A 23,758-nucleotide genomic window follows, 5' to 3' on the forward strand; every position below is an offset into this window, starting at 1 on the left:
GAATCTTCATTCTTACAAACATGCTGCGCCTCATCACACCTTGCGCGGTGCCGATTCGTCGTCCTCGGGCTTAATACGGGACAACTGGGGCTGGTCGTAAACGTGGTGGACCGCGACGGCGCGGTTCTTCCTCCAGCTCCCGGCGTCCAGACACGTGCAAATTCGCCAGCACACATCACTTAGGTAGGCACACTCTTAGGTAGGTACTCGTACATACCTCACCGGCCTTGGATGCCTACACAGCACGGAGAGTACAGCTCGACACCTACTCACTGGCTGCCCTGGCTGCCCTGGCTGGCCTCGAGCTGTCACGTCACCCGTCGCCGGTAACGGCATACGAAATGAAATACATACTCGCATGAGAGCGCTTGCACAAATGTATTTGCCTTTTCGCTGGGGCAACACATGTCCGTTCAAAACTCGCAGTGGTCGTCGCGCCACTCTGTCGCATGCATGGCGCGCATCATTCGGACATGTCTAAGTATCAGAATGTGTTTCTAACGCTCGCGGCGCTGCGCTGGAACGACCGGTTATCGTTCTACGTAGCATCATTCACCTAGAGCAACAGTATCCAAAATGTGTACCTCCGTAGGGTAGGATAGGGTCTGGCGGCGGTCTCAGCCTGTTCAGTCTGTGTGCATACCTACTATTACCGACCATGCTTCGTCCTGCATGTTTCTACCGATTAAACGGGCTCTCGTCATAGACTGCCTTGCCTTGCCTCGCCTCTCGTAAAGCTGCAGTTAAGTACAGAGTACGCAGGTATATGTGTGAAGTGGTGAGCATGCAGTGGAAATGAAATGTGGACCTCGATTGATGGCCCCCGAGCCCCGACTGGTCAGTATGGCAAGACACTTGGGATGGCACGATGGATACACGTTGGGCTGGACTACTGGGCTGGAGTCACTGGACTGGCCATCAACACTTTTACCAATTGGCCATTTTGCCTCAGCAATCCGAGGCCTTAACGGCTATCCTGTAAACCCACCAGATCGAGGAATCAGAACTACTCCCTCATGCGGCCTGCCCCCATGCGACAGAGATTTCCTGCCTTATCCACTTATCTGCTCTATCTGTCCACTTATCGCTATCGATACCCATCCGGTTCTCCACAGCATCTCCATTTACCATGCTACTACTGTAGAATCAACATAGCGAAGACTACACCACTCTATGCATCCATCCTTCGCCTAGGTAACTTAATGTTGAAGAGTTTTCTTCTTCCTTGCGTCTAGAACATCGAGTCCTCACATCAAATCTTACCGTAGTAATTGCTTATTCCAAGTTTCTCAACTCTTTGCGCCGAGCCGATGCGGCAAATAATCCTCACTCGTCGAAGGATTCTTTCCATTCGGACCACCTTCCATTCGTTCATTACTGATTCTGCTCTCCGAATGGCGCAACTAGAGAACTGGCACAGAAAACTGCTCTTCTGTGCTTACAACATCAAGACTAACACATTTGCCTCGGGATCTCTTCCACCAACGAAAGTCGCGAGCAACATGACATTCTCTGGTAATCTAGTTCTAGCCAAACGTCACTCACCTCGTGCTAGAAAAATTGCAGGCAGGTAAGCAAGCCGTCTATGTAATCCTAACCGACTTGTACAGCATGAATAAAATGCGATGTGATTGGGTACTTGCGTTACCATGCAGTCGCGCAAGGGCGACGACCATCAGTGGTTCAAACTGTACGACTCTGTTCTGTGCAGTTGCAGTGTTGTGCAGTGCAGTACCGCATCGCAATTGTGCGCTCCACCACTGTCGTCATGATGCCGTATCATTCATGTACATGTCCTGTATCGTACTGTTTGTCCATCGTTCCCGCACAAACATGCATTAGATTTCCCCGATCGGCTGCATTGAAATCTTTCCCTATGGTGTTAACATACCGAGCGAGCACGCACGCATGCGCCATGGGGATTCCTTCCCCGTTTTCGTGGATAGCTCGCCGTTCGAATTATCGTGCGTACGTGTATTGCAGTGACTATAAGCATGCGGGCGTACATAAATCACCTATAAGGGTGTGTAGTCATACGTATACTTGCATGTACAGTACAAATGTCCGGATTAAATAGAAACTCGCCCAATCGCCTAAGAGCTGACATGTTCGGATCTGGATGCATTCATCGCTTGTCGTCGTAACTCATGTCAATGTCAGATCTAAATTACTTTATGATTCGTTCGCACGTAGATCAGAGTCTAGATGTGATTCATTGTACGAGTAAGGTAACTCATTCATTGGGTTTTATTTGAACGAGTGTAGCAATGATCGGAGCCGTTTGCGTCGAACGTAAGACGAGGGTTGTTCCTTGTAAACGAATGGATGTCGGGAGAAATGATCGTCGGTGTTGATCAACATGATTGACATAGCTTATGTGCACGACATGCATTTCCCTTTCTTGCGCGGGGTATGTGAGCCGTGTCGAAACTTCCATGCAAGGATGGGTTTGAGCTCTGGAGGACATTATTGAAGTAGTTTAGTCGGACTCAGTCGATTCAACGTCTTCGTCTATCATGCACACGGTATGCCTATCTTCAATTCGCAATCAATATATTTGACATATCCCATAGTGAAGATGATTTGTCGTGATACAAGAACCTCCACGTTCGTCATTCCACACCTCTCGCCTAAAACGAAAGTTTAAAGTGGTGGTCATCTGCCTCCATCGCTCTCGATGTCGACGCTTGTTCGTTCGTTCGTCCATCCACCTCGAAGACCATGTGAACCTTCTACATGCGTTCACCCGCATCGAATGTCATGAGGGGTCGCAGCATCTTGCTTAACCTGCATCTCAACATAACTGACCTCATGCCAACATTCACCAACGCCCAGCCGACCAAGTATGCAGACAATTCAAATCGAGACGAGAAGAGACAAGACATGACCGACCGATCAACAACGAAACACCATGCAAATAAGACAGCCACCTGACCAAACACATCCAACTACATCAACAAAAATCCCGCAGATACATTGACCGACACGGAGAGCTCTACATGGTATCATCCAATGACTTTCTCCATACTCATAGATTTCGGGACCTTGCAGACGCCAACTCAACTTAATTTCAAGATACACCCTTTACGATTACTATACCCTCTACACACTTTCTATGCCTTCTTTTCATAACGCCATATGCTTTATCTCCTCCTACCCCTCTTCTGTTGAACCTCTAAGACAGAACGCAGACGCGGAAACTGAACATGTGAAGATGAGTATTCTTAGGTGTCACATGCATGGCTTGCGAGATAACGATAAACCGTACTCGTCCAATGTGCTCTTGCAGATCGTGGACGGACAGCCGAGGATTTTGACGGCTTTTTGTGTGATCTGAACAATAGATTGGGGTACGATACTCTATGGTAGTGTACCTTAATTGTGCTGTACATGAAAGATGATGATGGTACTGACTTCGATGCATGCAATCTGGACTGATTCAAAGCCTCACGATACGACGTGCAACGGCTTTAGATAATTATGCTTCTGGTATAGATGGTTGGCATGTGAGATATTTAGTCAGTCAGCATTATTTGTGAAGTTGTCTAAGTCGTGTTCTAAGAAACAGTTTGCGAATGTGTAAGTTGGCTAACTAAGTTATTGATCAATGATAAAGACATATCATTTCGTCTTTGAAATGTTCGTGCGAGGGGTCGAGGTACTGCTGAGGTGATCTCTGAGATGGGGTGCAATTGCTCTTCGTAAACGAGATGTGGAATTTTTGCTTTTGCATAAATACGAACGATCTCGAGAAAAGAGCAGTAGATATATTTCTTGCTTGGTCGATCAACCATTATGCTGTATCGTGAATGGTCGTGGGGGACCCAGCAAAGACACGATAAAGGGTGTGACTGCCCACCTGAGCCCGTAATGATTGAAGATAGAATAGGGTTTGTGGGGTAATTAGTGTTCTTGTATAATATGGAAGATGTAGATAGTTCATAATGTAGCAGTTTTGGAGATCTTTTGCTGGATCAAAATCCTTTTCTGGTTCTTTAAGGTTTATATGGTATTATTTCCAGGATCCCCGACGATAAGAATTGGCGTTTCATCAGACCAAAAGAAGAACTGTGTAGACACATGGGTATGATTTAAGCAATGAGCATCATTGGTGTTTTGCAATTCGTAAACAAGGCTACGTGAAGCTTGTGTCCACTCTTCTCATGTTTGGGGCTAAGAAGTCTTCACCAGTACGCATTACCCCTATACTAGCAAATTGACAATATATTGCGATGATTCTTCAATGTTTCTACATTCAGCCTTTTACTCTCGGCGATAAATCTGATCACTGTGCGTATTCTACTGTTGAAGAGATAGCCCGTGAGCTCCCCAATAGAACTTGATAATAGTACTGCTTAGACATTGGAGAGAATTAAGTATATGTAAACTTTTGGCTATTATCAACCGGGGAAAAGGAAGGGATGGGTTGCCTTGCAATTGTTGAGCATTTGATGTAAAGTAATGTTTTTGCTCGCGGAGTTGTTGGACGTTTACATTGGGCAATTGGGCGATTGGGCATCAACATCTCGATCACTCAGCAGCATCTAAGATGACATCGCAGTTGCGAAATATGTCCTTTACACAACTGCTTTTCCGTACGAACCAGGCGCGTTCCCCTTGGTGAAGCTCGAGGTATAATTCAAAGGGGGGATATTGTTCAAAGTGGTGAATGATCCAATCAGCAATCGGAGGGAGACGGAGTATGCGTACCTACGTGGATTGGTACTATTTGCTGACCTCTCGCTGCAGACACCATATCGACCATACAAGTAATTATGTGATCCTTTGAATGGTGTCCTCGACGACGTGATTTGCCTATGAAAGCAGGCAATCTTCCGGATGCGGACAGACTTGATCGGTCCAGTTAGATACGAGTTGCGAACCAAGGGGCGAATGGTTCTATCATATGTTTCCACGTAGACTAGAGGCTGCAGATTTGTACGACCGTACTTACTATTGTCATTGTACTGTATACTGCATACGATGTTTGATATGTGTATGTTGTAAGGCTGAGGATGAGGTCGAGAAAGGTTTACGTGATCGACGTTCCAGTCGCTTCCATCTGATCCAGTGCACGATCCAATGATAAGGCAGGCAGGGAGACGAGGGCAGGCGGATGGCGGATGGCGCAACCAGCGGCCGGCGCTATCCTCATTCCATCCTCAAATCTCATCTTCCTTGGTACGAGGGATGACTACCCTATCTATCATCATCATTGACAATCCAAATCACACACTCACTACTGCTCTACTCTCCCAGCCACCTAACAGCAGCACTCGCTTTGCTACCCCCATCACAGCCCTCCCCTTCTCTAGGCTTCACTTCTCGACCATCGTGCTCCTTTCTATTCCTGGCCCTTCTTCTCGCTTCCTCTCATTTCGTATTGATTTACTACCAAACACGAACTGACCCGCTTGCTTACCGTGCTTCGTTTCACCAACTTTATGACCTCGACTTCCCCCTCCCTCCTCCTTCGTCATCCTACACTTATTCGACACACTCGCGCGGCGATTCCCCCTTAACGACACTCGACGCATACTATACAAGACATCTTCTCCCCCAGGTGTCGTCACCATGGACCACTCATTTTCAGACTCGGACGCTCCGTTGATCGCTTCAGAGCTGACCGTAAGCGACGAAATACCAGAGGAACCCGACATGTTCCCCCTCCCCGATGATGCCGAACAAAGCGGCGGGACGTTTGCGCCTCCTCCGCGGATTGCTGCTCGGTTCTACCGCTCCTCGAACAATCGCCGGAAATCGTCTGCGGCCTCGTCGCGTCGCAACTCCATCTCCTCTACCCATTCGCATACCTCCAACCGCTCCTTTCGCAGCACGTGTCAGAACCACCACGTCGCTCAGCACCTCCGCCGCGCATCTATTCTCGAATCACGCAAAGCAAGACTCGCAGACCGAGCCGCACATGCCGAACAGGTCCGTTTGCGGGCTGCGCTGGCCAAAGCAACACCCCGCAACTCCAACAGCGAAGAGAGGGTCTTGGCTGCCCAACAAGCTCGTGAGCGACACCTTGCACAGGTCGCTGCAGCATGCGCCGAAGAGGTTCGCCGCGCAAAGAAGGTTGCAGAAGACATGAAGGAGCGTAAGGCCGCTGAAGAGCGGAGGTACAGATTGGAAATGGAGGAACGGCTCGCTGAAGCAGAGAAGAGGAGACTTGAATACAAGCGCAACATGCGCCGGCCTAGGACCGCAAGCTCACCGACGAACGAATCCAAGAAAGCTATTCCAAAGCCTGTCCTAACCACTGATGCCGCTGCCGAAAGGATCCAACATGCATGGCGAACACGAACACGAAGGAAGCTAGTGGATGGCTGGTTGGACTTGGGTCTATCCATCGACAAGGTGCATGCGACCAGCTTTGAAGACATCACTGCGCTCCTTGCAGAGGACAAGGTGCTCACCGTAACCGAGAAGATAATGTCACATTTCGGCTTGCTATCGGAAGGAGATGCGACCTCTACTAAGTCAGCTGTACGGACCTTCCTCTCCACATACCTCATTCTGGGTCACCCAGCTCATGTGTTGAGTCGGGATGGCGACCAAGAGCAGGACCTCATCACCAAGGCCAAAGACCTCATAATCTCATTTGAATCCGCCCTCTCCAAGTTGGCACCTTCCAACCGCTTCACCCCCTCTCCGACCTGGTTGGAGACCGTCTCCCTGGCTCATGGCGCTTTCATGACTGCTTTCAATGACTGGAAAGCCAGAGATTCGACAACTCTCATCGAAACAATGATTGCTTCCTTCGTCAGTCTCGACGCCATCTGGCAAAGCGTCAAGGACGATACCGTAGACGAGGTAGCCAACGAATACAGGAACGGTATCAGAGATAACCAAGCTATCCTTCTCAGTAAGATCAAAAAGCTCGCAGGGCCAGACAGAGCTCTGGCTTTGATACGAAAAGCTATTCGAGAGAGCCGCAGGTCTCGACCGAAGAAGAAGCCCGCCGGCGAAATTGCTCGTCCTCGCGTTGCCATTGATTCAGCGTCTTCAGACACACCAATTTCCGAAGAGAGTGCAAGAGCGCAAAATGCAGCCGTGTCTGAACTATCCGAGTCCAATAACTCGCACAACGGTCACCAGGCGAACTCGCTATCAAAAGTCTTTACCGTAGTTCCAACCAACCGCGTCCTCGTGCACGAACTCTCTATCGATAAAGAATATCGAGTCGATGCCTCGCCAACCGCCGACTTGAGGGATGCTCTTAACCGTGAGCTTTGTGATGCAATGTGCCGAGGCTTCGAGACTGGGGAGGGTGCATTGTGGACGGTTGCTATGGCTGATAATATCAGGGCGAAACTGCTACGCCTGTTGAAGCCCGGCAACTCAATGCACACTCTTATCAGTGAGACTCTGGATCCGGATCTAATTAACAGACAATGCTCACAGGGCATTTTCTCATATGAGAAGTTCTTCAACTTCATCGCCAGTATTCTTCCCAAGCTCTGCGCCCCGTTCCGCGACGCTGAGGTGAACGCGCTTGCAACAGAACTGAGAGAGGATGGAACTGTTCCGGAAATGATTGAGAAGCTGTTCAAACTTCTTCACGTCATTGATCTTCTCTCTCTCGACTACTCCAACTTTTTGCTGTTGAGTGCTGCGCCAACTCTGATGAAAGAAGCTGCTGGTTATGAGCAGCGTATGTTTTCGGAAGACCTGGAGGCCGGAAGAATAACGCTGAAGCGAACACGACGGTGGTGGCGTAGTGCTGCTGTCAACATGCACACGGAAGCTGACCGCCGCGATCCATGGAACGACCCCAATCCGGTGAACCGCCCTACGCCCCAGAAGATTTACGCGCGTGGCTTGGTTGATCTCGCCATTGCGACAACTGCACTGAGGGACTCTGAACTTCCAGAGACACTGGAGCTCGATCGTACCCGCATCTCGCGCATTCGAGCAGACGCCCTTCGCATCACCACGATCGGCGGAATTCTTTTGACAGCCAAGAATCTCCTGAAGCGAGATGTTCGCTCACAATGGAAGCATGAGGCCAACCGTGTACTAGAGTCGCTAAAGGATGGCTACTTGAAGGACCCGGCTACGCCCTCCAAGATTCTTTCGCTTTTGGAATCCTCACATCCCATGCCACCATCCACCCGCGCGCAGCTTTCGTCGACTATCAATCGCCTACTTACCCAGGCTGAATCAGGCAAGCTGACCGACCCTGTCATGAAAGTCCTGTTCCAGCGCCTGAAAACTCACATCTTCAACCGTGTCTCTGCAAGCAGCTCGGGTGAGCGAGTCAAGGCAGCCAGCACCGCTACTGAGAGCCTCGCTACTACCGGTCTCCCAGAATTTGTCGGGCAAGTCGGCGACATTGTCGAGCAGCTTGGAAGGGTTAGTGAAGTGGACCGAAAAGCACACGGAAAATGGTACGAGGAGATTGCTGAGGAACTGGAGCGACAAGGTGCCGATGGCGAGGAGTTGAGCAGGTCAAGCAGCAATGACTCGACTGCCTCCACGTCAAGCTCCGCATGAAATTATTGATACTATATTTCTTTTGGGTACTCTAAATGGTTCTTTGGTCTGGTGCCAACTCCTATCTCTAGAGCCCTGACTATTTCTTATCGTTTGCACTGTCTTTTTATTCATTTGGGCTCGCCCGTATCTCTTTCACATGGCGTTGGTGAGTGGGAGCATTGGCATCACGCGAGGTTGGCTATCTGGGTTCTTATTTGCTTGGTTGAGATATCATCGGACTCAATGTCCCCGCACATATATATTCTTATGGTTACGGAGGGATTCTGGAGGGAGGGAAACAGTCGTTGAGCCCTACTCGCGATTATGCACTAATGACATTGATATTATTCTTTCACATTAACGCTTCGTGATTTGCCCTATTGATTTCATTCCCTCCGAATGTAGTCCACTGATGGAGGGGGCCCATCATATTGGTTTCTTTATCACTACCCTCCGCGTTTTGGTGTATGTGCGAACTACAAGCTTAGGTGCATGCGGAATCGGCAAATAACGCAGTAACTCATCGTCCACTGAAGTACGGAGTACCAGTTCGACACAGGTAAGCGTTACGATGGTCGATGGCCAGCCATTCGCTGTTGGGTCGGGAAGTGGGACCTGGGGATTAACGATGATCCCTCTCCCCAGATTCTCTTTTTGCCCCACAATATATCAATAGCTTCCGTGCAACATGCTAGCCCCAAATCAGATCTCTGTTTGTTTATCTGATGGCGAGATAAGAGTGAGAACTCCAGATATTGGCCATAATTTAAGTTCGAGGCGAATGGCTTGCAGGACAAATATCATGATCACATATTGAACATCATTCGAGCAGCAAATAATTTGAAAAGCGATGGCTCTATTCTCCATCTCTGATGATTAATGAATTCATCATATTCTCCTCATTCGGCATTACATGTCTTGTATACAATATATAGTGCCAGCATAAGAACTGGTCCTACATTCTTCAATATTACTTCTCATCTATATCATTCCCCTCTTTGAGAGCAGATTAGAAAGTGCCCTCCTTCTCCTTGACGGCCTCGCCCATAGCCTGGGCGTCCGTTCGGTATCCCTTGAACTTCCTGGCAGGGACGCGCTTGATGAACATCTCATCCAACTCCTGTTATCACGAATTAGCATTTTCTCCTTCAACAGTATCTGGAACGGAATGGTACTAACCTCGAAAGAGCGTCCTGCGGTCTCGGGCTGGTAGAACCAAAGGTAGACCAAGCAGATGACGGCCAAACCGCCGAAGATGAAGCCGAGGCGACCGCCGAGGTTGAGCTTGTCGGGGTTGAACAGGTAGGGGAGGACGAAGGACCACATCATGTTGAGCATGCTCTGGCAGGCGATACCGATCGAGATGGTCTTGACGCGCAGCCTCGACGTGGAGACCTCGCACAGGATCGTGTAGGCGGTCGCGCCGATTGTCACATTGTACCACCAGCAGTAGAGGAGGATCATGGACACGGCGCCCTTGTTGCCGCCGACGGTCTCGAGGGTTGCGAGGCCGGCCATGAGGAAGAGGATGACGGTAAGGATGAGGAGGCCGTAGAAGGTTAGGTTTCGTCGTCCGACGCGATCGACAAGATACCTGAGTCATCTCTGTAAGCATATACAAATAGGGGAATGGGTCGGGGGATCTTACCAGGACATGACGTTTCCGAGCAGGGAGATAACTTGCTGCACGATCTGGAGCTTGAAGCTCATCTCGGTCGAGAATCCAGCGAGCTGCATGTAGTAGGTCGAGTAAGAGGCGGCGAATGCAATACCAGAAAGGGCCTGGATCGAGAGCGGGGCGATAGAAATAATGGTACGGCGGAGGTTGGACTTGCGGAAGCATTCGAGATATGTTGTGTCCTCCGTCTCCTTTCGCACTTCCTGGAGTGTCACGTTGATGAGAGCAAGTTTCTTCTGGCCTTCAGCGCCCTTGTGTCCAAGCTTGTTCAAGGCCTTGAGAGCATCGTCGTGTCGCTCCTTGGAGGCCAACCACCATGGCGATCTGATATTTGTCAGTCATTGACTTCTCGTGACACGTGTTGATGCACTAACTCAGGCATGAAGGGCCAGATGAGGGCGGCGATGGCAGCAAAACCGTACTGAGCGCAGAACACGGATCGGTATGCCCATCGGTTAGGATACGTTCCGATGGAGTTGATAATGAGAGCGACTGTTAGGGGGCCTATTGAACATTTGGTTAGCATCGCCAACTAAGTTAAGACAAGATCTATGCTCAAGGAGCCTTACCAAAAGTGTATGCCAAAGCAGACAAGCAGGTCAACAGACCTCGAAGGGCTAACGGAGCAATTTCTCCAATGTAGGCTATATCACAATTAGAATACACACTGGGCAGATAACGTCAATAGGACGTTACTTACTGACGGTGAGAGATGCAAGGGCACCGGTTGCAAATCCGTTAAGGAACTTGCCGCCAAAGAAGAGCTCATTGGAGGTAGAGACGAATTCCATAGTGATCGCAGCAAATGATACAACCAGGCAGCCCAAAACAACCATGCGGCGACCGATCCAATCTGCGAGCTGACCGCAACCAAGAGCACCAACGATAGCGCTGAACGAGCATTAGCCTGTGGCGAAAATCATCAAGACCAGATAGAACACTCACGAAGCAACGGGAGCACCTTGGAAGGCACTCTGCCAATTCGCCTCAATCACATAACCCGAGCCATCTGGGAGAGGATGTCCGAAATCCTTTCGGAATTCAGGGATACTGATGACAACACCGGCGGCTTGATTTTCAAAAGAGACGAGCAAGACGAGCCAGACCGCATACAGAGACCAAAGACACGCCCAAGGATACTTCTTGAAGGAAGCAAGCTTGCCAGTCTCGTGATCTTCGGCGTTGGCAAGATGACCAAGTTGAGCGGCAGAGTCAGAGTTCAGGTCAACAGGGACATGTTCGTTTGTCTCCACAATCTCCGTCTTTTCTTGGCGAGAAGTCATGGTGGTAATGTCGATGAGGTTGTATGGAGCTGAGTAGCTCTGATTGTCGTGATGGTGAAGCAAGCGATGTCGATCTCAAAGGCACGTCCAGAGGCTTCTTCTTGTATTCCTGTGATGTCTCGAACCCTTGTGATGCTGGTGGTTATACGACCCCATGGGGGACAAGGTGCATCGTAGAAATTCTTCATTCGGCGGTTCTCCGGATAGATCTTCACCAACAATGCGGAGGAAAGTCTGGAGTAGTGTGTGTCGGGTGAGGGCCCAGAATTGTCTATTGGGTGGAGGACTCGGGTCTTATCCGCTTTGGGGACAGTCCAGCGCTGCGAATCGACCTCCATCATCATGTCGAGATGTTTTGGGAATTGCCTGGCACAACTTCGGGACTTGCAATTCCATGCCTTTTCCACGTGGCGCAGAGCCATGCGCATTCCAGTAACCGGTAGACCTGCCCAGCCCTTGGGCGTGAGGCCATCACGAGATCGAAGCAGAAATAAGCCTTTCGACCTGGAGGCATTTTGGGGCAATCTACTCGAGGAGGCTCAACTATTACTCGCCCTCCGCAGATTACTGTACAAGAAGCCCCTTTGACACCACCGCACTAGGCTCTATCCGATGTACCGTGTGTATGGGAAGAGGAGGGCGACTGCAGCACGGGTGTCTTTCCGCCTCTTGGCCATTCACTGCACGGGTATTGTTCGGCAAAGAATCCGTACATATTGTCATAGATTATTTGTACAGAGGCTATGACTTCCCATTTCAAGCATCAATATTCAAACTCCTCGCAAATTCGAGATCGTGGCGGCATCACATTGCGAAACGAGTCCTTTCTGGGCTTTGCTGGCCCAGGAGGCCATTGCTACGAGTCATCAACACCCGATCAGTCCACCGTTCATGATATTCAATGATCTTTAGATCCAGACCGATGACCGGACTCTGCTAATTCACCATCGCCTTCAATTTTTTTCTTTTTTCTTCAATGTTCAAGTCCGACCATAACCTACTCTTTGCCGAAATGGAGATGGAGATGGAGATGTAGAGAGATATGCGAGAAGGCTGAGGCTCCGCCTCGGCGGTAGTCATCTGCGCAACATCCTCCCACAGCCGAATACTTTCAGCCTAGTCCAATGAGCCTCACTCTTGTACCACCTCGGTGTGTGGCACACATGTATGTGGAAAATGCCCCTCCTTCGCCCCTTGACACAGAGCAAACAACATGTCAAAAGGACTATCCCAGACTTGCGGCTCACACAGAGACAAGCCTTCTATGTCACAGTACGGACGACTTCGAGGGGCGACCTTTATCAACAAACAATACACAAATCATGCATTCACTGCATAGGTCTCTTCACTCATCATTTGCGTTCGTCCATCATATCGACACAGCCTGCTCAACGTTTGGTGAATCAAAGTCCCACTGAGGCAGCGAAACCTGGGGAATCGACGTGACAAACAAACACGATGACAGTCACGATCGAGTCATATCAAGAAAAATGCGTTCACATAGGTCTTTTCGCCGCAAGACTCGCACTTATAAATTCTTTTTTCAAGACATGTATTGCATGTTTAGTCCCTCATCGATCGCCACTATACAAAATGCTTCCATATACCAACTCTATCCGCCTATTGCGGATCCACTCGAGTCGATGGAACAAACGCATCGTCTGCACACTCGAGCCCGCACGGTTAGACGTTTCTAGTCCTGTTCCCGAGTACGAAGCATTGAGCTACGTCTGGCACCTCCGCGGCGGAGTAGCCAAAATCACTGTAAATGGCCATACCAAGTTTATTCAGCGGAATTTGTACGATGCTCTTCAAAGACTTCGTTATAGGAATAAGGAGCGGGTTATGTGGGTGGATGCACTCTGTCTCAACCAAGAGGATATGGTGGAAAAGAGCAAACAGTTGCGAATGATGCATCATGTATATCAAAAAGCTTGTAGGGTGATTGTCTGGTTGGGAGAGGACGACCGGAACGAAGCGCACAAGGCCTTCGATACCATCTGCGCCGTAGCAAATACGCAAGTCGATAAACCACTTTCCTATACTTCAAACCACAGGCGCAACAGTGTGCGCAAGGTGCCATACTCAGAAGAAATACCGTCCCCCGAGGATGATCGGTGGCTTCCAGTCGAGACGCTTTTTAACAATGTCTGGTGGACTCGGATCTGGGTTCTTCAAGAGATCACCAATGCCAGTAAGGCTTCTTTCCTCTGGGGCAAGGCAATGATCGATTGGAACGTCATTAGGTATGCACTCGAAGCGTTCTACGCAGACTACTACCTTCTGGTACGACTAGAGAGACGTGGGATGCAGAATGCCTGGCTCATGCATCATCTTTCGATGGACACACTAAGAGGAGAGTTCCGGCCCTCATTCTTAGATCTACTTGATGTCGCAAGAGGATTCGACGCGACAAAGGAGCAAGATAAAGTCTACGGCCTCCTTGGGCTTCCAACAAAGACGGGCGATGTGGAAGAGGAAGTTTTCCTTCAGCCTGATTGCGCCCTCTCCGTTGCTGAAGTGTATACGCAAGTTGCTTTAAAGATGATCAAACAACAACAAAACTTGAACCTCTTGAGCTACACGGTTCACACCGACCCCGACTTCGATAGCCACGACAATGAAGTCAACTTGCCATCTTGGATACCGGACTGGACTGTGAAAACAGCAAGATTTTCTCTTATCGGCATCAGAGAAGAACATAGACACAACGCAGGAAAGGGCAGAGATCTCGATTTGGCCTTGCTCCCTGACTCTATGTCTCCAAAGTCTCATGTTTCACTCAAAGGCAGTATCTTGGACAAGGTCACAGAGATTGAGGACGGACAAAAGCCTGTTAGCATGGAGAACGCTCTACTCAGTCTAACGAGCCTCTTAGAATGGTGTCTAGAGCACGCCAAAGGAATTTCATTGCAGACGCTCTGCCAGACCTTGACTGCAGCGCGGGACGCCGATGGGCATTTCGATTTTAGTACAGACAACAAGTATGTTCTACACTTCGCCGCATTCCTGAACACCATCGACGCCGACCGACTTGGACCCGACATACTGAACGAGATTGCTGGGCTTGGGGATCTGGTTAAGTCGGTTGGTGACGGCAATGCCGCGCGGGAAGCAGTATGGAAGTACACAGCCTATAGGTCCATGTTCGTTACAGAACGCGGGAAGCTAGCTCTTGGTCCCACGGCGGTGAAGGAAGGGGACTCAGTGGTTGCACTCTGGGGCGGACAGATGCTGTATGTAGTGAGGAAAGCTGAGTCTGGGGAGGAGTGGAAGTTTGTCGGGGAATGCTACATCGATGGGTGGATGGACGGCGAAGCCAGCCAACTCATTGAGCGAGGGGACGCAGCGGAGACTATTTTCCAGTTCATCTGATCGTCGACATCTATTTCTATTCTAAGGATAGACCATTAATAATATCTTAATGTACATTTGCGCAAGCTTGCTCACGGGAACTGGCAACAAACCGTGAAGCTTTGCTCATCTACGGAGTGCTCCGTACTGCCCACCAAAGCTCTCAACCACCACCACTGAGCAGTTTCTCAACAAATGCTCGCTCCCACATCACTCCATGCATCCTGTGCACTATGTATACGCAACACACACACCACTGCATACTCCGCCCCTTTACCCCGGACAAGGAGGAGAAGCGCTCACATGCTCCCCATATACACCGGACGCACCTCGATTACACCCGCTGGGGGGAGACAAACCCACTCAACCCACCGTAGTCCGAAAGTCTGCAGCAACAGCGTCCTTTGATATGTCTGCACAGAGTCGAGCTGCGTCTCGTCCCGCATCCACTTTCCCCGAATTCCGCTTGATCATCTGAACATCATCCCTGTCCTGGGAGGGGAAGGGTGTGCCACTCGCTGCCGCTGCTACTGCTGCTACTGCCGTGTAAGACAATCATACATGGACACCACTACATCGTCACCCGGTGACCCGGAAACCTACATGTTCCCCCCCATGTCGACAATCACCTACCCTATGAGAGCCTGACAGGAGTACACACGGGCACTGCGGCGGGAAAGACTGGGCAGTAGATGAGAGGAGAGCGAGAGGGAAAAGAGGGGACTGCAGCATACAATGTCGTACACCGCATGGCTGAAACAATGAACCCTCACCCTGGCCGGTTTTGTGGACTGGCAGACCTTGATGGGCTGCCTGGGCGGTGTGGTTGCACATGTCTTCCGCGCGAGAATCTCGAACGCAGAAGATGAAGAAAAATATGATCCGTATGCATATACAATATAGGGCATCAGGAGTCTGGGGGAAGGAGGGTTAGGGGGGCCCTGTGAGGCGTGTGTCAAGTTTATGACGAACATTTCGAACTCATGGGGACAGGCGGGCGGGCGGGCGATCGCGAGGAAAATGAAAAGATGCATATGCGTCTAGAAAACCGGGTATGCCGGAATGTCTGGTTGCATGCCGTGTGGGCAGGATACAGGCAGAGCAGACATGCGGGAAGAGAAAGCTGAATGCAGATGGGGTGTGGGCTTGCTTGCCCACCATCTGCCATCGATCGGGAGGAGATGCGAGAATTGGGCTTTGCACGAGGCACCACCGCTGCGACCACACCTTTTCGATGGATGCTTGAGGGCCGTTCAGTGTGTGTGTTATCGTACTGGTGCAATGTGTGAGGTGGAGGAAAAAGGAATTTTTCTCTGCTGACCATTCTCACTCCTCCTGCAAAGACGTACGGTATATGTATTAATCGCATATGCCTTTGGTCTTTTTTGGGTGAGGTGATGGTAGATGTGTGTATGTACGAAGACCAATATGGACGGGGAAACGGGCGAAGAGACCAGCTTGGAAGAACCTCGCCAATCTGATCGACCGGTCGGACGTATTCTCTTGACGCAAGATGAGATCTCCGTCCCGAGACCAAAGAAAGAAAATTGCCCGGTTCGAAAATGCGCGGTCGATCCCTGTCACATTCGGTATTGGCAGCCACACGGTTGACAGGACATGATGCACATAACAAGCAACATACATACTCTAGCGACATAGACGAGAATTGCTCCACCACCTCGAAAGGGAAATAAACGAACGTTCGGATTAACGTCCCAGTCAGCCACCATTCTCCCCCATCATGCATCCCTACGAGAATAAAACAATCTACCGATATGGGATACTACGCTTGTATGCACATGTACATACACATACATGTCCATACATGACTTGGTGGTGGCAGTGGGCAGGATTCGCCGAAGACTTGTCTCGACTTGACTTTTTGACAAGACCACCACACATACACCACACAGGCGCCCACACACACCTCGTGCGCACCGCCCAACGACGCCAAACTCACGCAAATGAGCAAGACATGCATGCAGCCCGCCGCAGTCAAAACGACGACGACGACGATAAATCCCAACCCCCCACCGCCCACCGCCTGTCCCACAGTGCAGCGTGACCGACAAACGAGACATTCGAACCCAGCCAATTTACTATACCTGCCTGCGTCTTCTGAAATGTCTCAGCCCATCATATTGCCGACTCCAACGCCCAGGGACCGGCAGAGTAGTAGTGGAGTGTATGCGTGTGTTCGAAGTGGCTTTTTCTTCTAGAATCCCCCTCCAGATGCAGGACTTGAAAGTGCTGTGCCCCGTAGACTGATTTCACAACAGGTAATTCTATCCCTAGAAAAGAAGAAAATCCATAATCAAATTATGATATCCCCCTCTTCATCCAATCCTATCATCTGTGAGTCCGTCCGTATGCATTTGCGTACGTATAGTTCGTATAAACGGAATACAGATACAGAAAATGTCTCTAACACCATGGGTATACTTTCCGAAATAAACATACCATGAACAGAAAAAAGAGGCAGAAGTGCCATATGACAAATTCCCTTGAGCCACGCAAGCAAGCACGCACTCCCCGCGCCTCCCCATCTCCGCACAACCAGTGCGTATCAAGGCACGACGGCACACTAGATACACGGCACAGTGTGTACACACTCGCTTCGCTTGAATCTACCATATAAGGCCTGTCCAGTCTATCTGTCACGACTGGTCACCTCTTCTGTACGACGGCCCACTGCCGCTGCCGATGACGATGGCAAACCTACCGGGGGGCTCGCTATTCTTCACTTGACATACCGCTACTTGAGGGTTTCGGGATTCATATGCTATCTATGATGAGGCAAACAAGAGTGAGTCCTCCCCCGTGAAGAGTGGGCAGTGGGAAGGTCACAGCCAACCTATCTTGAAAAAAGAGAGGGTTGGGGTTGCTACCATGTACTCCGTAGTCCAAGCACAAGTACACTCGTCAAGATATGTCGTGATACCCTCGCTTGCGGGGAAAGCGAGAGAGATATCAGGGAGGAAGAGGGACAGGGAAGGGGAAAAGTTCGTTTGATTAGTTGCCGGGGTGCGTTAATGAGCAATGTCTCACAATAATAGCGAAGTGCCTTTTGCTCTGCTCTCCTGATTTAGTTTCTTTTTTGTTTGAGGGTGCGGAAGGATGGGGAGGCTGGTTTCACCGATTTCTGTGGTTTCTGCTTTGCGGTAGGGTGGGTGTGGTGACGTCGGGAGGAGAGAGATGCTGGGGTTTGCGCTCTTCTGCTTTTGGGAATTGCTGGGGAGTTTAGTTTTTGGTAACAATGATGTTGTGACGTTGGTTATGCCAATTAATCACATGCCAATGTCGCTTCTCGCCAGCCTGCCGTGACATAGATCAGCCTTGCACTACTACATGCGCATGCCAGCAAAGTAGTGCTGCAGATGCGCATGAGTGCATAGGTGGGCGTATGCATCATAGATATCGAGCAAGGAGACAAGAAGAAAGAAGCAAGTTTTTGGTTTTGAAGATTGTTTAATATTTGTTTCAGAAGCTAGGGAAAATATAAGCTATTGGTGGAGGTGGATGCTGGCTCTGGCGGTTGGCGACTGGTACCGCTCTGGTACCAGAGCCATGGGAGCTTTCCCATCCATCCATCCAGCGGTGTGGGTTATTGTATGAATCCTAGCTCGCGTTCCTTTCTTTCTTTCTTTCTTCTTTTTCTTTTGTTGTTTCAATCCAACCCCTGAGGGTTCTCTTTCAGTTTTGGATCACCACTGAACCCACGACTGCGCTTGCCTTTCAAAACCATGCCTGCCAAGGGACAGGTGTGTTTGTTTGTATGCATGGTGAAAGGCCTAGCCGCCGATACGCAACAATCAGGTCGCGTACTGCCACCTCTTCTCTGCCAACACCCTCCGCAGACTCTCCGACAAATAAAAGTTAAGCACTAAACATCAAACAACAAAGGGGATCCGAAAAGTCAACAAAGCGACTTCGGGGCGACTGCGGTTGGCGATGGGGAACAATGCGCGCAACGCTTGCGTGAACAATGCCGAAACTCTTTCTTTTTGCGTGCGTGGAATAACCGCTTACGCATCCAACCCTGGTAATAGCAAGGGGGATGAAAACGCCTGAATAAACAATAATGGTGCTAAGATGCGCGTCGAAACACAGTGAAGTGTTTATGTACATCTGCAAATGCCGTAGACAAAATATATACAGCCGTGTCTAAGTAATGTCTTTTGGTGAACACAAGGAAATTCGTGATAAGGAGCGGTCGTGGCTTCGACAATGAAAAAAAAAAAGGTCGAGAGCCTACAAAGTGATATCATGTCATACAAGTCGTACCTCGTGAATGGAGCAACTGGGTAACGAGCAGAAAGATAACAATCAAGAAAACGATAATCGCACAAAATATCGACAAGGTAGGGGAATGGCTCGCGGACAAAGACGATGCTCGCTGGCACTTGCGCTACGTCGAGATCTATCGGCTGCGCACACCAGCCGATGACCGACTGAGGAAAGAGGCAGGAAACTTCAAGTCGCTAAAGAATTTGAAGAAAGCACGTTTGCGGGGGGGAGTCTTCTGGATCTGCGCGGCGATCTGGACCATGGGGCCGACAATGTCTTCGTCGCCAAGCTTGGGGAACTTGCCCTCGCCCTTTGGATCGTTTAGGGAGGGCATCTTGGAGAGCGGGGCAGGTTCCATGGGAGACGTCGGCTCTGGCTCCTCGCCTAGGGCTGTGGCACGGGAGATGGCTAGATCGTTGTTGGCCTTCCACAAAGCGTCGATCTCTGCCCACTTCTGGTCCGTGAGGAGGTACGTCTTGGAGGTGACACCGTGGTGCTCTGCCGTCCGAACCTGGTGCTTGGTGAAGTTGTGGCGCGCCTGCTCCCAGTCGCTGAACAGCTGTCGAAGAGAAGCTTTGTCAAAGGTCTCGGGGAGGTACGGTTCCGGCTCGATGGTGAAGTTTGCGTGGCCTAGGATGTCGGTCCATTTGTCGTTGGGATCGGCCAACATGAAGGGAGGGATGTCTGCCGCCGGTACCATGTGCGCGGCTCGCGCCTTGAACGAGGACACGGATGGCTTCGTCGATAGGGGAGGTGTCGGGTTGGCGTGCAGCGGAGGACTGTCAGCTGGCGTCGCGGCCGTGGAGGCGTCGGCAGCAACCGTGGGCGACTGGAGGGGCGACTGGGTAGGGAGGTCATTGAGGCGTCCGGTGATGAGCATCGGGGGCAGCAGCGGAGTGGTCGCGTATCTTTCAGCCTCGATCTCTTCTGGGTCGAAAGCGATGGCATTTGCCTTGGCGACGTCGATGGGAGAGGTTGCAAACGTCTCGTCCAGGCGGTCTCTGCTACGGGCCGGGGTTGGGATGGGCATGCTCTGGGTCATGTCGATGCCCTGATACTGGTGGATGGAGCTGGTAATGGACGGCGAGCGGGTGGAGGCGGCGCGAATCGAGGCAGCCCTGGAGGGTGTTGCACTGCGAGAGGACTTTGCACCGAGCGTCGATGCTCGCTTTCGTTCCTTGATCTTGCGCGTGATGGTGGGGAATTTGTTTTCGAATTTGTCGCTGATGCTTAGCGTGGGTGACTCCAGAGATCGTCGCCTCTTGGAGAGGTTTGGCTCCGAGTCGTTGCTGAAGTAGTCCTCTGCGAAGTCGTATGCTTGGCCAAATATGGAGCGACGGGTGGGTGGTCGCGAATGGAAGCAGTGGGCGCCATCGCCTATAGATATTGTCAATACACATGCAGGACGGGGTACCATATAGTTTTTAAACATACAGGAGCAACGATATGGGTCCACTGTCACGTAGTCGTCTTCGCGCTCGATGGGTTCCTCGGTGAGCTTGGGCAACTTGCCGGAGCTGTTGGGGCCATCCATGGAGCTGTCATGTGTGGGCGGGCTTGAGGAAAGCGACGAGGTTGAGCTTGGATATCTGAGGTGGCCACGCGATGGGTAGCTGGGAGTTGGGGGAGTTGAGCAATCCGATACTGAGTAGAAGCCAGAGTCGCCGCTGGAGTGGACGGAGGAGTGTGGGTCGTATGCCATATCAAGAGAGCTCTTTGAAGATTTGCGTGCAGCAACGAGTTGTGGGAGCATCAGAGGTTTGATGTCGCGCATGCTGACAGTTGCCCGAATGGGGAGACGTGAATTTTTCGCGATGGGTGCTGGGGTCCCATTACCCAATTCACGGAGGGCGGGACGGGGGTAGTAATAGCAGAAGCTACAGCTACAGCAACCGCAACAGCACTCGCAGGAACAAGTTTTCAAGCCGATCAGTGACGAGTTGTCATGCGGAGGTCTGGAGGGGAGTGATGTGGAGAAATCCTATCTGGGTTGTGGAGGCTGGCAGGCGAGGGTTTTGGAGGGTGCCACGACAGAGAGAGAGGGAGGGTCCACGTAGGTTTTGATGATGGACGGGATGGGATGGCTTTTGCGGTGACGGGCGCACGATGTACGGTGAGTGAGTGTGAGTGTGAGTGTGAGTGTGTGAGGGTATGTGCAGCAAGAGCAGCAGGGCAGAGTGGGATATGTAATGCACAAAAGAGTACGAGACTAGGTATGAGTAGTAACCTCTACTCAGTAGTGACTCTAGTGAGTGATGAGTGGTGACCACCAGAATGTGCGTGTGCGTGTGAGTGTGAGTGTGTCTATGCGGCAAAGCGGTTGTGCGGTTGGGGCACCGGGGAGAGGGGCCTCGCTAAGTTGGTGGCCAGTGGTGGCTAAAGGTGCCTGAGTGGATGGGAGAAAAAAGTCAGCGGTTGTCGGCGACAGGAACCCGATTAGGATAGCCACGTGAAGTCGCACCGAACAATGGGCCTGGAACTGGCACGGGTGGCTATGCGTAGTAGGCGTAGTATGCGTAGTGTGGGATAGGATGGAAAAGTCGGGGAGGTTGGGCAGACACGGAGGCGAACAACCGGCCGGTGAATACAAGTAATTGTAATGGAGGGATGGTGATGAACAAAAATGGTACAGTAGTAGTAGTAGTAGTAGTAGTAGTAGTAGTAGTAGTAGTAGACGGGAGGGTAGGTAATGGGTGTGTAATAGGTGAGGTACTGTTACATAGAGTGTGTAGAATAGGTGTGTAGGCGTAGAAATGGTAGGGTAAGAATCAAGATAGGTGGGTACCAAGGAAAAAAAAAAGAAAAGCCGCCTACCAGTCGCTGGGTTTCCCGGATTGGCCAAAGTGCCGTATGTCTGTGTGTACTTGTGCTGGTTGTACCTTTTCTATGGTACAGCCGTGAATAGGTACCTTCTCAATCTGTACTCGGTCGAGGGCGCGTATTTGAACAACAGAGAGATAAGAAGAATGGAGAGATGAGGATGATGATTGGCGATTGGCGATGACGAGAGGGGAAAAGAGGGCGGAAGTGATGAGTTGTGAGGTGTAAGGTGTGAGGTGTGAGGTGTGAGAGGTGTGTGTTGTTCAGTTATGTGTTGTTGTGTGCGAAGGTCAGGTATTGTATGTTTTTTGTGGAGGGTGGAGGGGGGGATAGATGGGATGGGGGGAAGGCACAGCTGGGCCATGGCTAAGTGAGTAAGTCACGTTAAGTCACTACCGGTAAGGTACGAGGGTAGACTGTAGGCTGTGGTGGGCGAAAGCTTTCCTTTCCTTTCCCTTTCCCCTGCCCTGCGTGCCTGCTTTGCCCAGCAGCCCGGAACGACGGTTGGAACGGTGGACCGAAGCCTGGCTTACCTAGAAAGATATAGTCCCAAAACGGGTCAAAAAAGTCACTCACAGGGATAGGGATACATATGATGGTGAAGGGGCACGCTTTGGCTGAGATCAGATGGCTTGATGCTTTCGCACTTGAATAGGAATGGTTGTACGGCGTAGTGTGTCTGTCTACTAATTATCAACTTACCATGCAGACGAAGTGCATCTTCACAACTGTAACTGAAGACATAGTCAAAGTGTATATGATTACCAGGAGTAGGAGTTCATAAGAAAGTGTGTATGGATGATGGACCTATAGCGGCCAATGCAGTGGGACGGCAGGCAGGGAAGGAAGGAGCAGGGAAAGAGCTGGGAAGGGGGAAGGAGGGAAGGAGGGAAGGACTGCCACTAAGCGTAGCCTGCGTAGGTCACGACTAGGGAAGAGACTAGGAAAGGGACAGGGGGGTTGGGAAGGTGCAGGGTAACGTTAGTAGAGAATTGGCAAACGTTGACAGGGAAGCTGCCAGTGTGCATTGTGTGCAAGGTAAACAAGGTAGACAAGGTAGACAAGGTAGACAGGGTGCAAGGAAGCTGCCAGGTGCAAGGAAGGTGCAAGAGAATGGAAGAGGTGGGAAGGAAGGTGCCCCAACCGGCGGCCGCTTCCTGCTTTGCTTCTAGCCCTACCTCTAGTCCCCAGTCCGTCTCTTCTTCAACACACAGTAGAGACAAGAGCATCATCATGGCGCTGCTGAGATCCCCCAACGATGATGATGGTATGGATGATGCTGATGGAACCATCTACTCCATACTCCGTGCCTACACTACTGTTCCCGTCGTGCAGATGGGCTGCAGTTCTTTTCCAACTGACTGCAGGACGGCAGAACTCTACGTTCTCTGCTTGCCTGCATGCACGTTGGAAAAATGACTGTCCACGTAACCTACTACAATCATCTGTTCATCTATTCGCCGACAACGAGAACTGTACAGAGTACTGTGTCCTGTACTTCACCACACCAGCGCGGAGCAGTATCCCTCTTTTCCATCTCATCTATGATCAATCGCATCAATGGTAATATTGACCACGGCAATGGCAATTGCAATGCTGCCGAGAGATTCACAACTGACAGCACGTTGACCATTTCTGCCACTTACACAACCGTACCGTACCATTTTGTTATACTCCATTGTTGCAATTGATGTCAAATATGAGGTATGTATGGGGTATTTACGGGACTACTGGATAGTTGGTTGTCGGTACCAAGTTATCAAAGTCTGTACCATCTTTTACCGTGTCCGTCGCCTTACTGTACCAAACAAACCCTCCTTCAGCTTCGGCCTGATTCTTCCACCCACTGAATCGA

At 50.5% G+C, this 23,758-nt stretch overlaps 7 protein-coding genes across 7 annotated transcripts; 3 read left to right on the top strand and 4 right to left on the bottom strand.

Moving 5' to 3' along the window:
* Positions 1-2,155: 2,155 nt before the first annotated feature.
* Positions 2,156-2,602, bottom strand: BU24DRAFT_166150 (uncharacterized protein). The gene has a single exon (XM_033521439.1). The coding sequence runs from the start codon at positions 2,465-2,467 to the stop codon at positions 2,234-2,236; it is 234 nt and encodes a 77-aa protein (XP_033386500.1). The 5' UTR covers positions 2,468-2,602; the 3' UTR covers positions 2,156-2,233.
* A 2,533-nt stretch (positions 2,603-5,135) lies between these two features.
* BU24DRAFT_421165 (Tcp11-domain-containing protein) lies at positions 5,136-8,819 on the top strand. The gene has a single exon (XM_033527660.1). It carries the CDS (start codon positions 5,575-5,577, stop codon positions 8,497-8,499), a length of 2,925 nt encoding a protein of 974 aa, XP_033386501.1. The 5' UTR covers positions 5,136-5,574; the 3' UTR covers positions 8,500-8,819.
* A 671-nt stretch (positions 8,820-9,490) lies between these two features.
* On the bottom strand, positions 9,491-11,442 carry BU24DRAFT_432630 (general substrate transporter; the record flags this gene model as incomplete). The annotated part of the gene is made up of 7 exons (XM_033529932.1): positions 9,491-9,601; positions 9,661-10,075; positions 10,130-10,483; positions 10,534-10,663; positions 10,729-10,803; positions 10,860-11,050; positions 11,105-11,442. The coding sequence occupies 7 exons, from the start codon at positions 11,440-11,442 to the stop codon at positions 9,491-9,493; spliced, it is 1,614 nt and encodes a 537-aa protein (XP_033386502.1).
* Positions 11,443-12,572: 1,130 nt separating this feature from the next.
* On the top strand, positions 12,573-14,915 carry BU24DRAFT_166208 (HET-domain-containing protein). The gene is made up of 2 exons (XM_033521440.1): positions 12,573-12,607; positions 12,701-14,915. Exon 2 carries the CDS (start codon positions 12,901-12,903, stop codon positions 14,815-14,817), a length of 1,917 nt encoding a protein of 638 aa, XP_033386503.1. The 5' UTR covers positions 12,573-12,607; positions 12,701-12,900; the 3' UTR covers positions 14,818-14,915.
* A 600-nt stretch (positions 14,916-15,515) lies between these two features.
* BU24DRAFT_166224 (uncharacterized protein) lies at positions 15,516-16,881 on the bottom strand. Its single transcript, XM_033521441.1, has one exon. The coding sequence runs from the start codon at positions 16,541-16,543 to the stop codon at positions 15,758-15,760; it is 786 nt and encodes a 261-aa protein (XP_033386504.1). The 5' UTR covers positions 16,544-16,881; the 3' UTR covers positions 15,516-15,757.
* A 2,189-nt stretch (positions 16,882-19,070) lies between these two features.
* On the bottom strand, positions 19,071-21,010 carry BU24DRAFT_166291 (uncharacterized protein). Its single transcript, XM_033521442.1, has 2 exons — positions 20,518-21,010; positions 19,071-20,460 (listed from the first exon to the last, which is right to left on the bottom strand). The coding sequence occupies exons 1-2, from the start codon at positions 20,855-20,857 to the stop codon at positions 19,217-19,219; spliced, it is 1,584 nt and encodes a 527-aa protein (XP_033386505.1). The 5' UTR covers positions 20,858-21,010; the 3' UTR covers positions 19,071-19,216.
* A 2,104-nt stretch (positions 21,011-23,114) lies between these two features.
* Positions 23,115-23,674, top strand: BU24DRAFT_166297 (uncharacterized protein). The gene has a single exon (XM_033521443.1). It carries the CDS (start codon positions 23,162-23,164, stop codon positions 23,468-23,470), a length of 309 nt encoding a protein of 102 aa, XP_033386506.1. The 5' UTR covers positions 23,115-23,161; the 3' UTR covers positions 23,471-23,674.
* Positions 23,675-23,758: the final 84 nt, after the last annotated feature.

Source organism: Aaosphaeria arxii (assembly GCF_010015735.1).
Source record: "Aaosphaeria arxii CBS 175.79 unplaced genomic scaffold BU24scaffold_3, whole genome shotgun sequence".
NCBI classification, from domain to species: domain Eukaryota; kingdom Fungi; phylum Ascomycota; class Dothideomycetes; order Pleosporales; genus Aaosphaeria; species Aaosphaeria arxii.